Consider the following 23879-nt stretch of genomic DNA (forward strand, 5'->3'; position numbering starts at 1 on the left):
ATAACAATCAGCCAGATAAATGGGAGTCATTTATTCGTACAACCAGTAATTAATTTGTTAAGGGTCTACATTGTGCCAGTCATTACTTTGGGCACGGAACAGCTGTGAGCTAAACTGAAGAAGTCCCTGCTCTTGTGGAGTCTGGTGAGGACAGAGAGACAATAAAGAGACAAGTCCGCATACACAGGCACAACACGTCAGGGTGATGGGCGCTGTGAGCTTTGGAAAGCAGGCACGAGAGGGTACAGAGAGGCTGTGGGGCTGGCTTCCTGACACAGGACATCTCAGCAGAAGCCCGAGGGAAGTGAAGGCCTGTGCCATGCATGCTTCAGAGAAGAGAGTTCCAGAAAGGGGGAATAGCAAGGTCAAAGGTCCAAAGGGAGAGAAAAGAGGAAAAGTGGGAGGGCAGTGGGGCGGGTCAGCTGGGACAAGCCCTGTGGGGTCAGAACTTTGCGAAGGGATAATGCCTTTCATTAAACTCCTACTATATTGCTAGCTAGAAAAATTCTTCCCAACTTTCTTTGAAAATGTATTATACAACACAACATTACTGATTTAAAAACAGAAAAGAAAAATGCTTATACTTTTATCTAACATGACCTTTTTCCATTTCATATATTCCTATCCAGCCTTTTTCCACATTTATGCCATATTTTTAAGCTTTTTGTCATAGTTATAAACAACTTTACATCCTGCTGTACTTAGGTTTATACTGCACGTGTCTTACAAGTGGAAACAAAGCATTCAGAGTCATCATTCTAGTGGTTGCATAATATTTCAAGTGAATGTATTACTTCCTCTTAGACATTTCATGGCTTCCAAGTGGTCACTATTATTGATGATGCAAAATATTTTTCCAGGTTTAGATTATTTGGGAGCCCTCCCACCACATGAATATTTACAAAGGAAATCCGTATAATCGTGAGGTATTTCTTGAGGATCCCTATATGTTCAAAGTTGGGAGCTTAATTACCTGCTGATGGTATCTGTCACTTTTTCAGAGTAGATGCCTTCTGGCACTGGCTCATACACCGCCTCCACTATCTGCAACACAAACAGAGTGGAGTGATGGGAATGAAGGGACATTGATATTTTTGAGTAGTAAAGCTTGACCACCGCACGAGAGTTACCCAGTAAGCATTGTAACTTTGTGCACAAATTCTAATCAGGAGCAAAAGCATTCCAACAAATACAAAATTGACATCAATTAAATAGTTCTTTAGCCTGGAATTATGTTCTTCAAGCTGAGCTAAAGTTAACCTCAGATTCATATGAATGATGTGGAGGATAATATAATATGTTATGTTATGTTGGATCGTGGGTAGTCCAAACTGCAATTAAGAATAACAGACCAAATTGCAAAGGGAAAGTGGGGGTGAGCAGGTGGGTGGATGTGATCAACCAAAGAATTTGTATACATATATGCATAACCCATGGATACAGACAATAGGGTGGTGAAAGCCTGGGGTGGGGGGCAGTGGGGGTTCAGCGTGGCCATCTGGGGTGCGGAGAGGAAGGGCAGGGGAGGGGCTAGAAGGGGTCAATGGGGGGGGAGGAAATGGGACATATGTAATACTTTCAACAATAAAGATCTAAATAAAAAAAGAATAATAGACCAAAAAGTAACTTGAGCCCTAACCGGTTTGGCTCAGTGGATAGAGCGTCAGCCTGCAGACTCAAGGGTCCCAGGTTCGATTCTGATCTAGGGCATGTACCTTGGTTGCAGGCACATACCCAGTGGGGAGTGTGCAGGAGGCAGCTGATCGATGTTTCTCTCTCATCGATGTTTCTAACTCTCTATCCCTCTCCCTTCCTCTCTGTAAAAAAAAATCAATAAAATATTTTTTAAAAAGTAACTTGATATATTTATTTTATAATTTTCTATTATAAATAAAGGCAATTACAGGGGGAAATGTGACATGGCACATGATGTAGATTTAGAAGAAAGGAGGAAAACTAAACTGGAGCATGTCGTTAATAAACTATGCCTGCTGCCTGGCCGGTGTGGCTCAGTGGTTGAGCTCCTCGATGTTTCTATCTCTCTATCCCTCTCCCTTCCCTTCTCTCTAAAAATCAATAAAAACATATTTTTTGGGAAAAATCAATGCCTGCTGTTATTTGACACTTTTACTGATGTCACAGGTTCTATTTAAGCAGAAAAGGAGTGGCATTCTCAGCAACAGGAGGCCTGCTGCCTCCCGCGCCTGCTTACTTTTGTAGCCAGGGAGAGCATGTTGGAGCTGTAGAAGGGAGGGTTCAGCGTGGCCATCTGGTACAGGATGCAGCCTGCGGCCCAGACATCAGCCTTCTCCCCGTATGGCTCACTCTTCAGTACCTCAGGGCTGAACAAAAAGGAGGATGTTAATGGACACTGAAAAGCAGAGAGGTCAGTTCAGAAAGAAGTCCAGTTTTTAAGCTATAGTTGGAGATAAAAGGAAAAAAATCTGAAACTGTTGATCACTATTTCAAGTATACACATGAAAAAGTATCTTTGAATTCGCCCAGACTTGGATGAACCATAAGCACAAGCAAGCAATTCCATTCAAGCACTAGACTTCAGTTGACCATAAACATTGCCTACCAAGTGTCCAGGGAAGTTATTTCCAGAAACAACCACCTCTCTGTGGTGGATGGAATCACTGGCCCCAGTTCGTTTCTATTCTGGAAGTTTTGTACATCTCACCCTGGCCTCTTCGTAGGCAGTCTTTGTTACCCACTCCTGCCTCTGGTTGTGATTGTGTTGCCTGGCTCTGGCCAGTGCCATGTGGAAGGGACAGTGCACCAGATCAGGTCTCAGTCCAAACAGGTTCAAGGGCTTCCATTTGTCCCTCTAGGAGCTTCTGAAGAGGATATCCCAGGTAGCTGCTGCCTCTCCGGCCTGAGCCCGTAATAAGACACGTGAAGCAGACCTGGCGCAGACAACCCATAAACCTGCACCCTGAAGCAGAACCCGCCCAGAAGACCCAGACCTGTGAGTCTGACAGTGAATGCTTGTTGTCGAATGCCATTAAGGTTTTGCGGTGGTTTCTAACGCAGCATTTTTATGGGAAAATACTGATACAGCACTTTTCTTTGCTATTCAACTGTAATCTATAAAATAGGTGGAAAACTACATTTAAATACATTGCAGAAAATGACAACACCCATCATATCAGCTTCTCTGAAATTGTATTTCCGATCTGGACAAGGATGCTGTCAGCCTTTAAACGAAGTTAAGCTGTGAGGGACACGTTTGCCATTTCTTTCTCTTTCTCTTTCTTCTTCCTTCCTTCCTTCCTTCCTTCCTTCCTTTCTTTCTTTCTTTCTTCTTTTAATGTGGAGGGGAATGTTGTCCCCTTAGATATTTCGGACTAATAGAAGTTTCCTCCTTCATATTTGTAGAATGAAACTCAGCAAAGTGTCAAACCTACACACACCAAATAAAGTAGTTTGATAATTAAGTCCTACAGCATATACTTAGGGCTGTGCTAAGTCCTCTAAATTAATGGAGTGGGGATTAATGGTTAACTTGGACAGTGAGTTAAGGTTTAAAGAAATTGATAAATCAATGTCAGAACAGAGTAGGTATAATTCAGTACTGACTGCTAAGAATAACCACGGAGTCGCTGTTCTTGTGCTATTCTGAGGAATTCCTGGTGTAAGATGCCCATTATGTATTTGCAGAGGAAAGTGTGATTCCTAGTTCCTGAGTTAAGCATTGTCTTATTTGGCGCTTTTGAATTCAATCACATGGCCATAGGGGAATCTGGGGTGATTTGCAGGACTCTGCTGGTCCCAAGTGACTAAAAAGGTGTCCCTTGTTACCACCTGATCAACTGCTCACATTTAAAAAGAAATGCCATATAAGAAATAATGTCCTCAAGAGGAAGATGCCCTTGGCTCCCCACAGGCAAATTTCTCATGTTTTTATCTACTGAGAACGCAAGAGATGTGCTTCCTGTTTCCAAGAACTCATGAAGCAGGTGCTCTGTGCCCCACCAGGGGCCCAGGGCCCTTCTCCAGTCACTCTCCACAGCAGTGTCTGGACTTCTCTAGAGACAGTTCATTTCTCCTCAAAAGATAATTCCTCAATGTGGGGAGAAAACACTTGTAAGAATAGAGTGTGCTCCGTTTACTTTTCTCACCATTACATCTCCTCCTCCTCCTCACTGGAGACCACAGACTCCTCCCGTTCCCACAGGCATGCCCCCTTTCCACAGGCTTTGGGGGTCCTCCCATCTAGAGGGGGAGCCTGCTTCTCCACCCCTCAAATCTTGGCTGGACCATATGATTTGCTTTGGCTAAGGAAGCGTCAGTAAAAGTGATGCTAAGAGATACTTGGAAAACACCCTCTTTGGAACTCACTCTCTCTTTCTGCTCTTGAAAACCCTATGCATGCAAGCCATTGACAATCATGTGAGTGCAGTCCCTGCTGGGACCAGCCCAATTTGCCAGCATTCAGTGTATTGAGGGTGGGGGGAGGTTATTATATTAAACCACTAAGTTTTGAGATAGTTTGTCAAAGTGAACTGATATAATAGCTTTCATCAGATTCTCAATACTGTCCAGAGGTCCCTCAAAAAGACCGAGAATCACTTCTCTGGAAGAGAGTAAGTAAAGAAACAGAGACAAACAACAACAGTTGCTAACGATCACTTTGCTTCTGGGATCCAACTTCAATTAATCTCCAAGTTAAGAGTTTCATAATTACAACTAAAAGTAATGACAAACTGGAAATAGAATCTGATATTTAGAAGACTCAACAAAATGTTCTGTTATACAGTCTGAACTTTGCCCCCCGCCCCAATTGTATATGCTGCAGTCCCAACTCCCAGTACCTCAGAATGTAACTGTGTTTAGAGAACCGGTATATACAGGAGGACTGAATTAAGAAGATGCCATTAGGATGGGTCCTGATCCAATATAACTAGTGTCCTAAGAAGAAGAGACACCTGGAGTGTGTGTACATAGAACCACCATCTAAAGAGGCAGCAGGAGGGCGGCCACCTGCAAGCCAAGGAGAGAGGCCTCAGAGGAAAGCAAATCTAACAACATCTTGATCTTGAACTTCTAGCCTTCAGAACTGTAAGCAAATAAATTTCTGTTCTTCAAGCCATGCCGGAAGCCAATTCCAGCATGTCATAATTGCAAGAGTTTCATCGAAAGGTTGATGGAACTTGGGGACTCAACAAGGGCTGAGTCACATATGTTATCGCCTGTTGGGAATGGCTAAAGGCATTTCCCCAAACCTGAAAAGGATGATTGCTTGCTGTCAGACAGCTCAGGGCATCTTAATCTACATGTTATTGCCTCATGTTGTCCAAACACCTAAACAGCCGGAGTTAATTCCCCAGTCTGACAATGAATTCTGTACCTAACCCTACCCTTTGATGTGTGTATCTCCACCTTGACTTAGGACAAATTGTGTTAATAAAAAGCAAGGGGTCCTGAGACAAGGAGAACTTGGTTTCTTCAGCCAAGCTCCTCTGGCCCCCAAAATGCCTTTCAAAATTATGTTTCGTCTCTGGACTCTTATTTAATTTACGCACAGCCCTTCTCCAGGTTTCCGAACCCCCCTTGCAGATGCCGGATCAAGACCACTGGCATTAAAGCCACCCTGTCTGTGGTATTTTGTTACAGACCCTAGCAAACTATTGCAGGTTTTCTGAGAAAACCAATAAATTCAACAAATTAAAAAAAATTTCCTCAGCAAATGTTAGAAAATACTAATAAAAGGATCTTGAGGAGTTTGGGACAGAGTAAAGACTAAATGTTTGGAGACAAGTTTCTCTTATTGAATAACTCACCCCATAATATTTGCTTCACTGAGTCAAGATAGAAAAGGGATTTTTGCATCTCCCAGCAATGTATTAATCTCAGTTTATTAACAAGTACATTTAGTTCTCTGGTTCTGGCTATCAAACATTCATCTCCCTAGACTGCCTTCACAACAGAGGAGAGAGAGAACTAACTTATCATTGTTAACTGAAAGAGAAACAAAAATGTAAAATTCCGAAAGAATATAAACCATCTGTCTGAGAACACAAGATCCACTATTTGCTCAGTCAAGAAGGCAAAAATCCATATGAATTTATGAGGATAAAAATCTGAAGTGACATAATTATGACTATAGGCCAATAACTACAGTTTATTTAGACTGAAAAGTAAATTGTGTTGTATCTCGGAATGATTCCATGTAGAGCATTTAGCATTTATAGGATGGCCAAAACACACACATGCACAGTGTGTGCACACATATGCGTGCATGTGTGTGTGCCTGTCAGTGCATGTTTATGGCTGCTGAGGGTGGGGTAAAATGATTCTGAGAAATGGCTCAGACAACAATCACTATGGTGGGATGGAAGGCAATGAAAACCAAAGGGGATGTGGGAAGTTGGGAAGACTCAGAAGGAATAAGTGCCTGGGTGCATTTTCTGGGAAGGGGTGAGCAATATGATACTCAGATACTTGGTGAGATGAACAGAGCTTAGCAAAAAGGACTCTAGGCACAATGATGCATGTAGTTGCAAGATCCATCCATGTTCTGGTCTTTTTCTATGAGGCCCTATTATTGAAAGTACCTAAAGGCATTGATGAAATATGTCTAGTCCCACTGGAGCCACAGAATTTAGAGGCCATTCTGATCAGCCCAGTGGTGTTCTCCACTATGAAGGGGGTGGGGGTGGGGGAATGAGCTGGAGGAGGGACAGAAAGAATGAGTCTCTATTAATGTGGTGACCAAGGAAATGAGAGAAGAGAAAATCCCCAGGACTGACTGCACATGGGGAGGAGGATAAGGGAAGGGGAAGACCCTCTCACCTTTCAGGCTCCCGAGTTTCTGACTTGGGTGATGGGGTGATAAACATACACTACAATATGCAGTGTGTGCTCATAGGGGGAACTAGTAGAAGCTAGGTCAATTTGGAGTACACTGATTCATGTCTGAGAGAGCCACAGTTAGGAATATCCAATGGGTAACACCATTCTGGAAGCTGTTAGACTCATAAAGCCCTATTCTGACAGGTTCTGTAGCCAACACCACTGAGATATTCTCAACTCACAGATGCCTGGTGCCATTAAGCAGATAATTAGAGAGATTTGATATCTAAATAAATTTAAGTTTGTTCTAAACACAAAGTTCTTACAGAGAGAAAACAGAATTAGATGACACATTCAAGAGCCAGGGACATGCCACTGAAGGAAATAGGCCACAGCTTTATACAGATTTTAGAGTCTGCCTGGACCTACGTTGCATCTAGGGTTGGCAGCCTTAGCCAGTAAAAATCCAGATCACCAGCTAAATTTCAATTACTAAAAATTTGCAACATCTGGGATGTATTTATGCTAAAAAATACAATATTTGGACACAAACTGAAAAAACTCAGTTGTTTCTTTAAAAGTCCAATTTCATTGGGAATCTTGTCTTTTATTCCAGTGGTGATATTCTTTGTGTACTCTCCTTTGTTAGTGCTCAACTCGTCCTTCTTACAGAAAGGCACACGAAAAGCTGCTTAAGCATTAAATGTGGTTTTCTGCACTTACTTTCGAAAAAATAAGGATAGCCGCGTATTTATATTTCTCTAAAAGCATCACATTTCTCTCATCTTGCATAAAGACATGTATTGATGTAACACCAATGAAGTCAATGATTAGAAAGTTATTTTAAATATAAGCACTTTAAATATAAACTTTTACGTATAAAAGTTCTTTTAAATATGCATTTAAATATATTGAAACACATATATGTGAAATGTTAAGTCCAGCCCCAATTTTTGCAATGACCACATGTCATCTGTAAACATTTTAGTTAAAGAATAAGTAAACTGGACTATGACCCATCAGAATAGCCTCACTAGCTCCAGAGGTCGAGGTGGACCATGACTAGTTTCTAGATGCCAAAATTTCCCCTTGGGTCGCCTGCCTCCTGTGGATTCAGGAAGTGTATTATTCAGACCCCTAAGTAACACTGTATGAACTAGAGGGGCAAGACACTCTAGCTGGAAGAATTATCAATACACTTTCCATGAATGAGTGGTAGATGCTGCTTAAAAATAAAAACTGACCTATTATTTCATTGATTAATGCAACACTTCTTTAAGCTATTAAGCGTCTTATGTGGAAGAGCATTTTACTAGAAAATGAAATGTCAAGTTACATTCAATTTCATCTCCCCACTAGGATGAGTGAACGTTGCACAGGTGGCACAATTGATTCTAGATCATTTTATCTGACACTGCAATTTATTAAGAATGAAAAATACAAACGCAAAGTGGCTTCATTGTTATTCTACAGAGAAATCTGTCACCTTTCATGGGGGTTGTGACAATAAGTGGGTTAGGTAAAAACCAGGCAGCACGGCAGACATAGTAGTGAGGATGGGACTGTCATATTCCTGAATCCTGACGAGGTCTGAGTGGACAAACAAATATTTGACCTTTGGCCTATTCAAGTCAAAGTCGAATAGGGCAAGAACTTTTACCACCCTCTACCACCCCCAGTGAAAAAAGTCCATAGTGATAGTAGTGGTGCCAGGCTGTCTTTTCCGGCAGGTCCAGTTTGAGAAAAGGATGTGTGATCTCAAAACACTAGTGGTAGCCTGCTCTTGCCCTGTCCCACCCATGTCAATTATATTAACATTTAAATTCTTCTGATCTTTGCTCCTATTTCGTGGCAACCCTTATCTAGCACGTTCACTCTCTTCATCCCCAAGCAATACTATTCTTTATCGTATAGATCAAGTTCTACCTATTGGGTGGAACCTTCTCTTACCAAGCCAGCAAACACAGATGGCCTGACACCAAATTCTAAAAGCACTATTGCTCCCTAGTCATATTTTCATTTATTCAACAAATATGTATTGGCCACTTACTATATGCCAGGCACTGCTGCAGGTGTTGGGGACATAGCAGTGAAGAGAACACACCAAAAAAAAAAAAAAAAAAAAAAAAATCCCTGGCCTCATGGAGCTTCCATTCTACTGAGACAACTGACATGTAAGTAAGTAAATAAAAGTTAATAAGTGCTATGAAGAAAATCGTTATATAAAAGAAAAAAGTGTATCTCACGAGTTACATTTAACTGTTCTGTGGCATCAAACAGCTATTTCACCTTTGGAGGTCTTGTTCTCACCTCCATAAGAAAAAGGTTTGTAAGACATATTCTTGTTCTGGAATGTTGTGCCCATCAGTTAGGTTTAAAACATCTTAATGAGCCGAAACCGGTTTGGCTCAGTGGATAGAGCGTCGACCTGCGGACTGAAGGGTCCCGGGTTCGATTCTGGTCAAGGGCATGTACCTTGGCTGCGGGCACATCCCCAGTGTGGGGTGTGCAGGAGGCAGCTGATCGATGTTTCTCTCTCATCGATGTTTCTAGCTTTCTATCCCTCTCGCTTCCTCTCTGTAAAAATATCAATAAAATATCTTTAAAAAAAAAAAAAAAAAAACATCTTAATGACAGATATATACACCATTTTAAAACAGAGATTAAATTTATTTTTCTATATTTCTAAACATACAGAAATATAGTGTTGATTCCTACCTTATATTCAACATTATATTTAAAATTAGATAGCATTCTACTCGAAAACAATTGGTGAGCATATCAACAATTTCTGATGATGTACTCCTTTGATAGACTATTAGAACCTATTTTCTGTTTAAGACTTTTAGACAAAATAAAGGGTTTTTATTCTAAAAGAGAGCTAGCACATTTTTCAAAGTCACTCTTTAGAATCCATCTTTTTATTTATAGATTTCTTAGACTGAATCCCCACTGTATTTCCTCATAAAGTGCTGGGCAAATACATCCAATATCTGCACTCTTCTGTGGCTGAAAAAGAAAAAAAAATGCATTCCTCTTTCATCTTTTAAATAGATGTTCCATCATTCCATAGCTCTGAATATATGAAAAACTTTTGGCCGTGGCCTCTGACAGCTTTCTCATGAATGATTTGACTCTGTCTCACTATCCCTGATAAGTAAACCATTTGCTAAACCCCAACAAAGAAAGCTGTCAATAAAAAACACAGATCCGGTATGCTATCAGGAATACAGAGAAGCTTCTTTCACCCAACAAGTCTTCCCTGAGGCCAATATCTGCCATTAGTGAAACCCTGTAGAGATGCCTGGGAAATTGATATGGGGAAATGGGAAGGAGGGATTAAAACATGGAAAATCCATGGCTGGAGTATGTTTGATAATGACTGTCTGGTTGACAATGAGCTAAAAAAACAATAGCATGACATAGCATCGAGTCCAAGGCTACACATGAAGCATCTTTATAGTAATTTCCCTAAAATCAGAGTGTGGCATTAAAAAATTATAGATGGAATAAAGAAGAAAAAGATTTTCAAGAGCAAAAGAGGAGGAGTTTTAAGCCATATTTTATTATAACTGCTCTCTACTATCTGTAACGAACATGACAAGAAAGGTGTTTTCCTTGCCACTTTGTTTTGCTAACACTCTGGTTTGCCATAATTGCCTATTATCTCTACTACACTGACTAAAAATTAAGTTGTTTTTTTTTTTCCTAACGAAGTAATTGTTCAATGCATGACTCTTAGATTTCTGGGTAAAAGTTAAAGAATGAGGGTCCATTTCTGCTACCATTGTACCTGTACTAAATTGCTAATTTCCCTCCTGTTGGCAAGGAGCTAACTGATCTACCTCTACTTCTCTTCTCTTACTCAAGCCACTGAAATGGAAGGCCGGTAGCTTTTACTTCCTTTTGAAGCTTCGTCCTTGAAAATGTCCATATTCCCAACACTGCTAAAATTCATCTTAATAATCTGATCGTTTATGAAGAGTACCTTCTTCTCTTTTTAAGTACAATAACAGATCTTCAAAACAAAGAAATAAAGCACCTTACTCAGATCCAAATTTATTGTGTTCCACTCAAGAATTAACAGCTATCAGTGTAGCCTATGGGATGCCAGCTCAAGAGAGAGAATAAATCAATTTAGCAAAGAACCTGGTGGATGAACGGAATGAGCCTGGGAGATATACTCTTCGTATTTTGTTTCCTTTCCCATGAAACAGGAAATGCAACATATTTTCAAAATATAAGGCCCACAATGCCCTATTTACTCAATTTATACTCCGGCCCTTTCCTCCGATGTCTGCAGTTTAAATGGGAGGAAGGGCAAAAGAGAAACAAAGAAAGTGAAATAAGGATTGTACTTTGCTTTGTTTACCACATTTAGAAATCGTCGCCTTAATTTATTGTACCAACACTGAACAGTTTGGTGGTTTTAAATTGATAACTAGAGCTCTTAAAAAGTTTCCTCTCCTTTTTTAAATGTATAAAAAGTATAAACTAACAAGCTTTGTGAATGGATTCATTGTCTGGGAAAGAAAAACAGGTCATTCCCAAGAAAGGTCCAAGAATTCCAGAGAGTCATTACAGATTCAATACCACAATAAGAAATAACAGAAGTGACTGAGGGCCGAAACAAAAACGAGAATTCACAATACTAAATTAAAACAAAGAAAATATTTGAGACAAGCAAACAAAGAAATATTTAGTACACTAGCCACTTCTCACTGATGAAAGGTACGATTGAAAATAAAGATTCATGACCTATACATATCTGTATTAAATTATATAAAAATAAAGCAGAAGAAATTTAAAAAAGAAGAAGAAAATAAAGCTGAAACTATTATAAATATAAAGACCACTATTATGGACTAAATGTTTGTGTTCCCCCAAAATCGGTATGTTGCGGTCCTAACCTCCAAGGTGATGGAGTTAGGAGGAGGGCCTTTGGAAGATGATCAGGTCATGAAGGCAGAGCCCCCATGAGTTAGATTAGTGCCTTTTCAAAAGAAATCCCAGAAAGCTCTCTTGTGCCTTCCAACATGTGAGGACACAGTGAGAAGACGGCCGCTGACATGGTGATCTGGCCTCCCTGTTTCCCCACGGTTTAAATCCTCTGACTTCCCTCTTTCCTCTCCCAGTTTACCCACATCACTGTGGTTATCTGTTTTTCTTCATGTGTGACCTGTTATCATTTTGTTAGTCAATCAGACTCACTTCCAAGCAAGTTCTGTCATAATGTCTGAAAGGGAGGAAGCTATAGATCCCTTTGCATAATGCTTACATAGTACACAGACATGGCACGACCATTACACACAATAGTGGGGTGCCCACCCCAGCGCCACGGGCCTTCCCCTCCAGCTTTGCAGCACTGGCTGGGCCCTGCTCTGCCGTGGCTTTCTGCATTGTCCCTGGGGACCTTCCGATGCCCCTGATGAAGGCTCCTACCACATCACATGGTAAAGGATTTAAGTCACCTACTCCAAGTAAGCGCTGGGATATCTACATAAGGGAAGGTAAGATGATAAACACACCCTCCCCACCCCTCCCCGCCCCTTCCCTTCCCCAGTTTAATTCCAAAAAGCTTAAAAAGAAGAAAAAAAAAGTGCTTCCATTAAGTGACTGTCAGGCTGAGAGATACCCAGTGGCTACAATGCCAAGAGGAAAAATTCCAGGTCTCCCAATATCTCAACATAAATCGAAACCCAACCAAACCACACTCCTGCTCTCCCCTAATTATGCTGAATCCATTCAGAATTGAACTGAAGGATGATTTCGTCTTCACAATTCAAAAAGACACTCCTGAGATGTACCAATGCTGAAGGCACAGAGAAATATAGCACCTTCTGTGTGGAAGGAGTCAAGGCATTGACCAGGCCATGCAGTGGAGCAGCCGTATTCTACTGGTGCCCCATGCTGGGGTGTGCTGGGTCAACCCCAGAGCTACTTACTGTGTCAGTTATCAGTTTAATGCTTCTTAGATCCTAACGCACCCTTCCATAAGCGATGGAATTCCGTTAAACATTTCTCCTTTAAAGTAAGCACAATGCTAAATTTTCTTCAGAGATGGTGCTAGAGGGACATTGCCACCTGCACCTGGAGGAAGAGGCTTCCTGAGATGTCAGGCATGGGCCAGGGGTAGGCACTATAGGCATGAGACTACCCAGTGGAACCTGTCCAGACACAGGGGCAGAGTTTTAAATGACTTATTTATAGACTAGTGGCCTGGTGCACAAAATTGGTGCACTCAAGGGTGGGGGGGGAGGGTCCCTCAGCCTGGCCTGTGCCCTGTCACAGTGTGGGAGCCCCGCGATCCATCGCCTCAAAGAGGTAGGCCCCGCCCACCCAACCGGGGCTCCTCGATGGATTGCCCCAAAGAGGTAGGCCAGAGCCGGGGGTCCTGCCTCCACACCATGGAACCCCCAGGCCTCGCCACACAAAGGCCTCCTTCAGACCCCACCTCTGGGCCAGGCCGCATGGAGGCCTCCAGACCCCTGGCAGAAGCACATGGAGGCATCCACTGGACGCCGACTCTGGGCCAGTCGCGCGGAACCCGAAGTACCCCCAGCAGAGGCCTCCGGACCCCCACTGGAGCTGTGCAGAGGCCTCCACCAGGCCCTGCCCTCAGGCCGCCGTGCAGAGGCCTCCGCTGGGCCCCAGGCCTCTTGGTGATGAATTGTGACGGCGTGACACAAGTCCCCAATGCTGCAAGTCCCCATCCACCCACACCTGCTGCGCACGCAGTCTCCTGCTGATCGGTCGTTACGTGTGAGGGTATCCTGACCATTTGCATATTACCCTTTCATTAGTATAAATAATACCCAACCTCCCTTGAGAAGATTCATTCTGAATTCTACCCCCAGGACTCAAATGCACAACAACAGACTAGACTTAAAAGAAAATGGAAGTGTTTGATTACTTGACCTGACGAATAATATTTCAGAATATTTCCTTGAAATCTGTATGTCTACTTACTACCACATCCATTTACTAATTCCAACAGATTCAGACAAATGATGTGTAATAGGCAAAAGAAGATCCTCACTTCAAAATAATTAATGGATTGCAAATAAATCCTCAGGTCATGCTAAGAAGCTACAAGTGTCTGAATTCATCAAAATATAAACACTCATTTATTCAAGAACAACCAACCTTGTAAATATATGTCTAAGTATGTATGTTATCAATTATTCATTCACACAATAAATTTATTAAGCACATATTATTTGCCAGATGGTGGGATACCGATTAGAACATAAAAAACCCTTCCCATGCCCTTGAATGTGGATAAGCAGAAAAAAAGAATCATATATACCATAGGTGTAATAAAATGTTTTAAGTGTTGCCCTAACCGGTTTGGCTCAGTGGATAGAGCGTCGGCCTGCGGACTGAAGGGTCCCAGGTTCCATTCCGGTCAAGGGCATGTACCTGGGTTGCAGGCACATCCCCAGTAGGCGGCATGCAGGAGGCAGCTGATCGATGTTTCTCTCTCATCGATGTTTCTAACTTTCTATCCCTCTCTCTTCCTCTCTATAAAAAATCAATAAAATATATTAAAAATAAATAAATAAATAAAATGTTTTAAGTGTCATGTTGGGTAACAAGTGTACTAGTTCATTCACATAATCAACAGTTATTGCACACCTACTATGTACCAAGGCTCGTTTCCATATCTAGGTAATAAAAGAGTCCCTACAAGGGACTGGGGAACAGTACTTTGTTGTCATTGTTTTAAACATACAGAGTGATGTATAATTCTATACACGTGTATTACTTGGGTAATTGGGGAAAACTTACTAAATAAGCTTCTTTTCCTAAAGTTGTCTTTCCTTTGTGAGCCAAGAAGAGGAATGAAAGCCCAAACTAGTTAAGTCTGATGTTTGAGAGCCATGAAATAATTGTGCTTACCAGGAATACAGGATTGTTCCAACAACAGATGTGAGTTTACTGTTCTCTTGTTTTTGCTTTGCCAGGCCAAAGTCAGCTACAATTCACAAAACAAAACAATGTTAGCATTTTTTTCCCCAGAATTAGCATCTTTCCTTAGACTTTGAGATCATGTATAATAGTTATTACAGCTCACAACCTTCTACAGAATGCCCTATGTATCAATCTTCCACAACACCACCAGCCTTAATGAATGGCATACATACAATATTCCATTATGCTATGTATTTTGACATGAGTTTTATCATTTAAAAAAATACTAAAGTAAGTCTTGCTAACTGAAACATAGGACAAAGTACTATTTGAACTTCTTGTTTCACATTTCAAATTACCTTTTATAATTTCAACTTAATAGAATTAATCTAATATTTTGGCATATGGCAGTCATGACCTCACCTGACCAAAAAATAAATAAAAATTAAAAATAAAGTAAGCCTGCCTGGCCGCTGTGACTCAGTGATTGAATGTGAACCTATGAACAGGAGGTCTCAGTTGGAGTCCCAGTCAGGGCACATGCCCGGGATGCGGGCTCAATCCCCAGTAGGGAGTCTGCAGGAGGCAGCCGATCAATGATTCTCTCATCATTAATGTTTCTATCTCTCTCTCCCTCCCCCTCCTCTCTGAAATTAATAAAAACATATTTTATTTTTTTATTTTTTTTAATATATTTTTTTTTTATTTTTTTACAGAGAGGAAGGGAGAGGGAGAGTTAGAAACATCGATGAGAGAGAAACATCGATCAGCTGCCTCCTGCACACCCCCCACTGGGGATGTGCCCGCAACCAAGGTACATGCCCTTGACCGGAATCGAACCTGGGACCCTTCAGTCCGCAGGCCAACGCTCTATCCACTGAGCCAAACCAGTCAGAGCAATAAAAACATATTTTAAAAAAATAAGGTAAATAACCTAAATAACCACCATGAAGATCTGAAAACATGAAATTAAATGGAATCTATTGGTACTAAATCACAGTAAATATGATGTTCAGAATCATCTCAAAATATTTATACATCACCAAATAATTCTGATTTTCAACTTAGAACACCAAATATTTATCCTATCTAATAAAAGAGTAATATGCAAATTAATCATCAATACGCTACACCCACCAGCCACGCCCACCAGCCACGCCCACCAGCCAATCAGGAGCGAAGATGCAAATAAACCAAACCAAGATGGCTACCACCACAGAGAGCAGGAGGGAGGCTTGGGTTTCCCTGGCAATGGAGGAAGCCAAGCTTTCCTCCTGTCCTTGCCGGCCTAGGCCTCCGCTCAAGGCTACAAAGTTTCAATTATAGAAGATACATATATCCCAACAGAAATGGCTGCCGCCATGGAGCAAGCAGAAGGCTTGGCTCTGCTCCAGGCTACAAAGTTTCAATTGTAGAAGATAAATAAACCCCAGATACCAGGGCCTCCACGTGGGTTGCCAGGGGGTGTGGCCGGCCTGCAAACCACCACAGGCCCCTCGCCCAGGCCGCCACACGCCCCAAGGTAACCCCCACCCTGATCTGGGACATCCTTCAGGGCAAACCAGCTGGCCCCCACCCATGCACCAGGCCTCTATCCTATCTAATAAAAGAGTAATATGCAGATTGACCATCACTGCAATACACAAGATGGCTGCCCCCATGTGGTCAAAGATCCTGCCCCCATGTGGACACAAGATGGCCACCACAAGATGGCCAGCAGGGAGGGCAGTTGGGAGGGACCAGCCCTGCAAGGGAGGGCAGTTGTGGGAGATCAGGCCAGCAGGGGAGGGCAGTTAGGGGTGACCAAGTCGGCAGAGGAGGGAAGTTGGGGGCAAGCAGGCCTGCAGGGAAGGGCAGTTAGGGTTGACCCGGCTGGCAGAGGAGGGAAGTTGGGGGCGACCAGGCCTGCAGGGGAGGGCAGTTGGGGGAGACCAGGGCTGCAGGGGAGGGCAGTTAGGTGTGACCAGGCCTGCAGGGGAGGGCAGTTAGAGGCAACTGGGCTAGCAGGGGAACAGTTAGGCATCAATCAGGCTGGCAGGGGAGTGGTTAGGGGGTGATCAGGCTGGCAGGCAGAAGCGGTTAGGGGCTATCAGGAAGGCAGGCTGGTGAGCAGTTAGGAGCCAGCAGTCCTGGATTGTGAGAGGGATGTCCGACTGCCCGTTTAGGCCCAATCCCCACCGGGATCGGGCCTAAACGGGCAGTCAGACATCCCTCGGTGGGGATCAGGCCTAAACGGGCAGTCGGACATCCCTCGAGGGGTCCCAGATTGGAGAGGGTGCAGGCTGGGCTGAGGGACACCCCTCACCCCCCGTGCACGAATTTCGTGCACCGGGCCTCTAGTATTTAATATTAGCATTTGATGAACTTTTCAAGTCACCTACAGATTCTTTTTTTTTTTTTTAAACCACTCAACAGCTTAGGTCAAGGTGGATCTTACTTGGCAGGTGGCAGCATTTGGGGCCAACTCTGACTATGCTGAGCCCAATGTGCCACTAAATCAGGGTCTGTGTCACCTCCAAGGCCGCAAATAAGTGCAGTGACAAGACCTGGACATGTTTCATGGCAACAAGTGATTAAAAGATGACTGAAAAGATACAGTCTTCTGCCCTGGCCCGGTGGCTCAGTTGATTATAGCATCCTCCCATCCACCAAAAGGTTGTGGGTTCAATTCCAAGTCAGGGCACATATCTAGGTTGCAGGTTCGATCCCCAGTTGCGGCACAAACTACAGGCAACCAATTGAAATTTCTCTCTCTTATTGATGTCTCTCTCTCTCTCTCTCTCTCTCTCTCTCTCTCTCTCTCTCTCTCTCTCTCTTCTCTCTCTCTCTCTCTCTCTCTCTCTCTCTCTCTCTCTCCCTCCCTCTCTCTCTCTCTCTCATCAGTAAATATATTCTCAAGTGAGGATTTTTTTAAAAAGATACAGTCTCCTATGTGGAAATATATTTAGACATTAAAATTAGCTACCATTTGTAAAATTATGCACACCTAAATATGCTGGTACTCTGCTGCCTCATGAAGGCAAAATCCAGGCAGCATGTTACTATAAATAATTGCAAACTAACCTTCATCTTAAAACATCTAATTCACCTACAGTGAGTGAAAAAAGGAAAAAAGGGGAATTTTTCGTTTTTCTAAAGTTTTTTTTTTCTGGTCACGGTTTTAATACATTTTGTCTCATGCATCTTAAACATTGTTTGGCAATTCTGTGCTTCTTTTCTGGGAGTAAATAAACCTTCTAGCACAGAAAAGAGAAAAATAAAATATGACAAGGCTGCCCCTTAGTGGTGACATGCTTACACACACATATACACACACTCATACTATTTTTATAGGCTCTATGAATTGCAGCTTTATTTAAATCTCCCCAAATGTGGGAATCTTATACATATGTTTTCAAATTAATGTTGTATTATTTTAATTTAACTATAATTCCTCTTAAAAATCAATAAGAGTTTTTAATGTTCATACTTATATCAATCGTGAGACACTGAAAAACATATTTCATCACAATTTTATTTTAAATATTTTAAAATAGTAAAACAAAAATACAAAGAGCTAACAACTGAGAATAATTATTTTAAAAACTAAGAGATTATTTAGTATAAAGATCTAAGACTAAAAGGATTTCTAGAAGGAGAAACAGAGAAAGCAAAGGGGAGAAAAATAGTGAAGAAATCATGCAGGAAAATTTCCCAAAACTAAAAATTTAAGTCTCCAGATCGAGAAGTACACCTAGTTCCAGACACATTGAATGAAAAGAGAGCCATCCAAAGCAGATAAAGGAAACATTCTAAAAGTTTCCAAAGGAAAAAAACAGTCCACTTATCAAGCAACGGGAATCAGAATAGCACTGAATTTCCTAACAGCAAAATCAGATGCTGGAAGATTGAAGTAACACCTTCAAATTTGGAAAGATAATGACTTTCCTTTGAGAATATTACACAGAAAGAGAAAGACACAGGATACAAGAAACAGAGACTCCAATCAGAAGAGGAGCAAATGAAAGTTCAAATCCAGTCATCATTACAGCAAATAGCTACAGGAATTGGTTGTCCAGAAAAATAAATTGAAAAAAATTGTCATGTTTGACCATGTATAAATAGTACAAAGAGGGCTTTCATAATGTTTTTAGAAAGTTTAGAAAGAAGAAATAATGGGTACATTTTTTAAAAAAAACCCTAGGAAAACAAATTAAAAAGAGGGCAATTATTAACTCCAAGAAAAACAAAAAGGTCTATGAGAAAGGAAAGGTAATCAACACTAAATGATTACTATCAACACTAATAAAAGAGAAACATGCAAATTGACCATCACTCTGCTATGCCCACCAGCCAATCAGAGCGAGTATGCATATTAATCCAACTAAGATGGCGGCCGCCATGGAGCTGGAGCAAGCAGGAGGCTTGGGTTACCACCGGCGATGGAGGAAGCCAATCTTCCCGCCCGCCCTGGCTGGCCCTGGCCTCCACTCAAGGCTACCAAGTTTCAATTATAGAAGATAAATAAATCCCAGCTAAGATGGCGGCTGCCATGGAGCTGGAGCAAGCAGGAAGCTTGGGTTGCCCCCAGTGATGGAGGAAGCCAAGCTTCCCACCGCCCTGACTGGCCATGGCCTCCGCTCAAGGCTACCAAGTTTCAATTATGGAAGATAAATAAATCCCAGATACCTGCTTCCAGCCGGCCCTGACCTATGCTTGGGTTGCCAGGGGGCGGAGCCAGCCTGCAAACCACCACAGGCCCCTCACCCAGGCTGCCCCATGCCCCAAGGTAACCCCCACCCTGATCCAGGACACCCTTCAGGGCAAACCAGCCAGCCCCCACCCGTGCACCAGGCCTCTATCCTATCTAATAAAAGAGTAATATGCAAATGGACTGTCACTCCAACACACAAGATGGCTGCCCCCATGTGGTCAAAGATGGCTGCTCCCCTGTGGACACAAGATGGCCGCCTCAAGATGGCCAGCAGGGGAGGGCAGTTGAGAGGGACCAGGCCTGCAAGGGAGGGAAGTTGGGGGCAATCAAGCCTGCAGGGGAGGGCAGTTAGGGGTGACCAGGTCAGCAGAGGAGGGAAGTTGGGGGCGACCAGGCCTGCAGGGAAGGGCAGCTGGGGGGGGACCAGGCCTGCAGGGGAGAGCAACTGGGGGGGACCAGGCCTGCAGGGGAAGGCAGTTTGGGGGACCCAGGCCTGCAGGGGAGGGCAGTTTGGGGGGACCAGATCAGCAGGGGAGAGCAGTTAGGGGCAATGAGGCTAGCAGGGGAGGGCAGTTAGGGTGACCGGATCAGCAGGGGAGGGCAGTTGGGGGGGACCCAGGCATGCAGGGGAGGGCAGTTAGGGGCAATTGGGCTGGCAGGGGAGCAGTTAGGCATCAATCAGTCTGGCAGGGGAGTGGATAGGGGTGATCAGGCTGGCAGGCAGAAGCAGTTAGGGGCAATCAGGAAGGCAGGCAGGCGAGCAGTTGGGAGCCTGTAGTCCTGGATTGTGAGAGGGATGTCCGACTGCCCGTTTAGGCCCGATCCTACCGGGATCAGGCCTAAATAGGCAGTCCGACATCCCTCGAGGGGTCCCAGATTGGAGAGGGTGCAGGCTGGGCTGAAGGACACACACCCCCGTGCACTAATTTTGTGCACTGGGCCTCTAGTACAATAATAATAATGTAAACACTGAATATTATCTTTACCCAAATTGTGCTATAAATGCATTGGCAAGATGGTAGATGGGGAAGAAGAAGATATTTAAAAAAAACTAAATCTTCAACTTTCACAGTCGAAAGTAAAATGCCAGAAATAAAGTTAAAAAGAAATGGTTGTTTTAGGGAAAAGGAACTGGGAGTTGCTTAGAGGTAAGTTTTTCTTTATTAGCTTTTTAGTGCTATTTTATTTTGTAAACTACTTTGATATGTAGTACTGGTTAAATAAAATATATATAATTAATTAAAGTAAATTTAGGGAAAAAATCAAGCTACTACAATAATAGATTAACCTTGATGTATTTAAATCTAATCAAGGGAAATGATTGCAGTTAATCTTAGTGAGAAAATTAAATTCAGGATTAGCTATTATTCAGGAAATATGGCCTGAGTAGCCATCTAAGAAGAACAAATATCCCCACTGAACAAATCTTTTTAATCATTATTTAATAGTAAAGATACTATTTGCTATAAAATTTAAATACACAATTTATATATTTATTAACTTACAAATTGAAATACCTACATGTATATAAATACTAAAAATTTTTAAGGAAACCCAAGTCTATTTTATAAAAAGAAAAACAGTAAAAGGCATATGGTAAACAAAATTGTAATTAATTTCAAATGATTAAGTAAATGTGTGTCCAAGATGAAGATTCACAATTATTTGGTCTCATTTTATATCTCACAAAGCACATGCTTAAATATTTCAAGTAATTTTACATTGAAGATTATCCACAGAGTTTCTGTTTTAGGTTGCTTTTAATTTTTTAAACTAATATAGGATCTCTACTTGCAAAAATCTGGACAGGAAATCTAATCATTGTTATTGAAGACATGGTTTAGGTAAATGTGTACTTTCGGTAAAGAATTAGGTTCCTCTAAAATTAAGAGATTCACCTTCACAATGTTGTCATATTTCTTACATCTATAATATTTAGGGCATTGGTCTCCAAAGTGGGTGCCTATGGCAATCCACTGAGGAGCAGAAAAAAATATTAAAACCTGTACTTTGATTATTTTAATATACCCCTTTGTATTTTATTTCTGTATACTTAATGTACTATAAAATAATTACACAGTAATATATGTACAGAATTTATAAACAAGCCTACATATAACGGCAGCATATTATCAAAAAAAACGTTTTACTAATAGAATGTCATGATCGAAAACAATAGAGTTCTGATTTAGAGATGGCTCCCCATTAATAGTGCATAAGAGTAACACAAATGTTCATGAGTGAAGAAAGGCAGGAAAAAGCTAATATATCATTAAAGCATTAAAAAGTTAAGTTATGATTAAGAATTAACCAACTGTTGGGGGAAAATAATTTTCTCATTTGTAAAATGTTAGCCAACATGAGGCCTACCTGCTGCAGTTGAAAATACTTTGGTAAAAACTGATATTGAAATTATAAATGGCTTGATTTTTTCATAGCCCTTGATAAGTACATTTGTTACCTGTATGGTACAGACCATGTTAAAATCGTTTAAAATAACATGCTCACATGGTGGTCATAAAAGCTTGTGTTGATGAAGTAACATTCTACAGAAAGAAAAGACCTAGAGACCATTGGTTTGGGAATTAAATTCTCATGAATCCTAAGGGTACTTTATTCTCTCATGCGGCAATATACAACTCAATAGTAGCTACTAGTCACATAGGGATGTTCACCTTAAAGTTTAACAGAATTTCAGATTCACATCCTCAGTCACATTAGCCACATTTCAAGTGACCAACAGTCACCTGTGGCTAGTGGCTGCTCTATAGGATAGTGCTGATACAGAACATCCCCATCAGCACAGTGCAGTTCCATGGGACAGCTCTGCTCAGAATAAAATTCAGGAATTCTGAAATTAAAATGTTTCAGATGTTTATACTTACTCACTGTTACTTTGTCCTTATCCCCCAACATGATGTTGTTTGGCGTCAGATCTCTATGGACGATTCTCTTCTCCTTGTGCAAGTACCGAAGAGCTAAGCACAGCTTGAAACAGCAAAGACGAAATTTTATTTCCCCAAATATACAAATAAGCACTGATGAATACTACACACGGCTCTAAAATATCAGCTTGGGTCTTCACCATTTTACAGGAAAATTTAATGAAAATAAACGCGTACCTGAATAAATATTTTCCATAGTCTTTCTTCAGTAAAATGAAGTTGTTTTTCCTTCAAAGAACTGAAATGCTCTCCAAGAGGGGCTCCTTCTATAAGCTCCATAACTATATACAACCTATCATCTAGAGAAAGAAAGAAAGAAAGAAAGAACGAAAGAAAGAAAGAAAAGGAAGGAAGGAAGGAAGGAAGGAAGGAAGGAAGGAAGGAAGGAAGGAAGGAAGGAAGGAAGGAAGGAAGGAAGGAAAAAGAGAAGAGAAGAGAAGAGAAAAGAAAAGAAAAGAAAAGAAAAGAAAAGAAAAGAAAAGAAAAGAAAAGAAAAGAAAAGAAAAGAAAAAAACAAGAAAAAGACAATAGAAATTTAAGTTCAATAAAGATATTTTGGAAACACTTAGGAATTAGAATCTGAGTTTCCCAATAGGTGTGCAGCACTAACGAGTTAGAGATGCCTTAAGATATGAATCCACTCAGCCCTGGAAGGGGTGAGATCGGGGGCGGGGGCGGATCTTGGGACAACTGGAGCCCAGCAACAGTCTCTCCCAGCTACAGGAACCTGCTAGCATTAATTACACAGGCCACTACTATCATTTGCTATGTACGCTGTGACATGGAATGGTTGGGAGGCACCAAAGAGAAGGAGCAAATGAGCCCAAGTCATGGAGGAGTCCCTGAAGAACATGTAAACCCACTTCATCTCAATAGTCTAATATTTACCCTTAAATCAAGCCAGCCATTCAGAAAACTGCATTTTACACTGCATTGTTTGTAGTCTCATAGGGTTACCTTTCTGACTTTTACAATGGAATCACACCGTGGCCTTGTAATGAATGACAGAGGTGAAATACCACCCAGGATAGAAATTTGTTATGCCCCTCAAGAGCACAGAAAGCTGCGCTTCTCCTGGTTCTACCTGATGGACACTGAAAACCTCATAGCTAATTGTGTTCCTCTAAATGCTGTGGATGCCAGGAAACAAAGGAGAAAATTCTACTTCCTCCTTCAAAACCAGTAGGAAACTACGCACAGTGGAATGCACTGTGTATCCTTTGTGATGTTTGGGATTTATATACCAGTAGAATACACATGTACACAATATTTACAAAAACAAAATCATACTATACGTGTTTTGCAACTTGCAGTGTTGTTATGTGTCAGTATACATAGATCCATGCCATTCGTTCTGTTGGTTACATTATTACTCCACAATACAGTTGGATCATAATTTATTTAATCATTTTCCCAAGGATAGGCATTCATATTGCTTCCAATTTTTCATAATCTCAAGAAATATTTTTATATGTACTAACCTTACCTTTAGCTTTATTCTTCATTTTCTCACATTTTATTTCCTTTTA

General features: G+C 41.6%; 1 protein-coding gene across 2 annotated transcripts in view; it reads right to left on the reverse strand.

Moving 5' to 3' along the window:
• Window positions 1-23879, reverse strand: part of NEK10 (NIMA related kinase 10) — a 158941-nt gene that overhangs the window by 58428 nt on the left and 76634 nt on the right. For both annotated transcript variants that reach the window (XM_080673185.1, XM_080673186.1), the window contains exons 21-25: window positions 22528-22649; window positions 22291-22393; window positions 14701-14776; window positions 2213-2342; window positions 974-1044 (exon numbers count right to left, since the gene is read on the reverse strand). In XM_080673185.1, the coding sequence (XP_080529311.1) occupies window positions 974-1044; window positions 2213-2342; window positions 14701-14776; window positions 22291-22393; window positions 22528-22649 (502 nt within the window). The remainder of the gene's footprint in view (window positions 1-973; window positions 1045-2212; window positions 2343-14700; window positions 14777-22290; window positions 22394-22527; window positions 22650-23879) is intronic.

Source organism: Plecotus auritus (assembly GCF_963455305.1).
Source record: "Plecotus auritus genome assembly, chromosome: 6".
In the NCBI taxonomy this organism is placed as follows: domain Eukaryota; kingdom Metazoa; phylum Chordata; class Mammalia; order Chiroptera; family Vespertilionidae; genus Plecotus; species Plecotus auritus.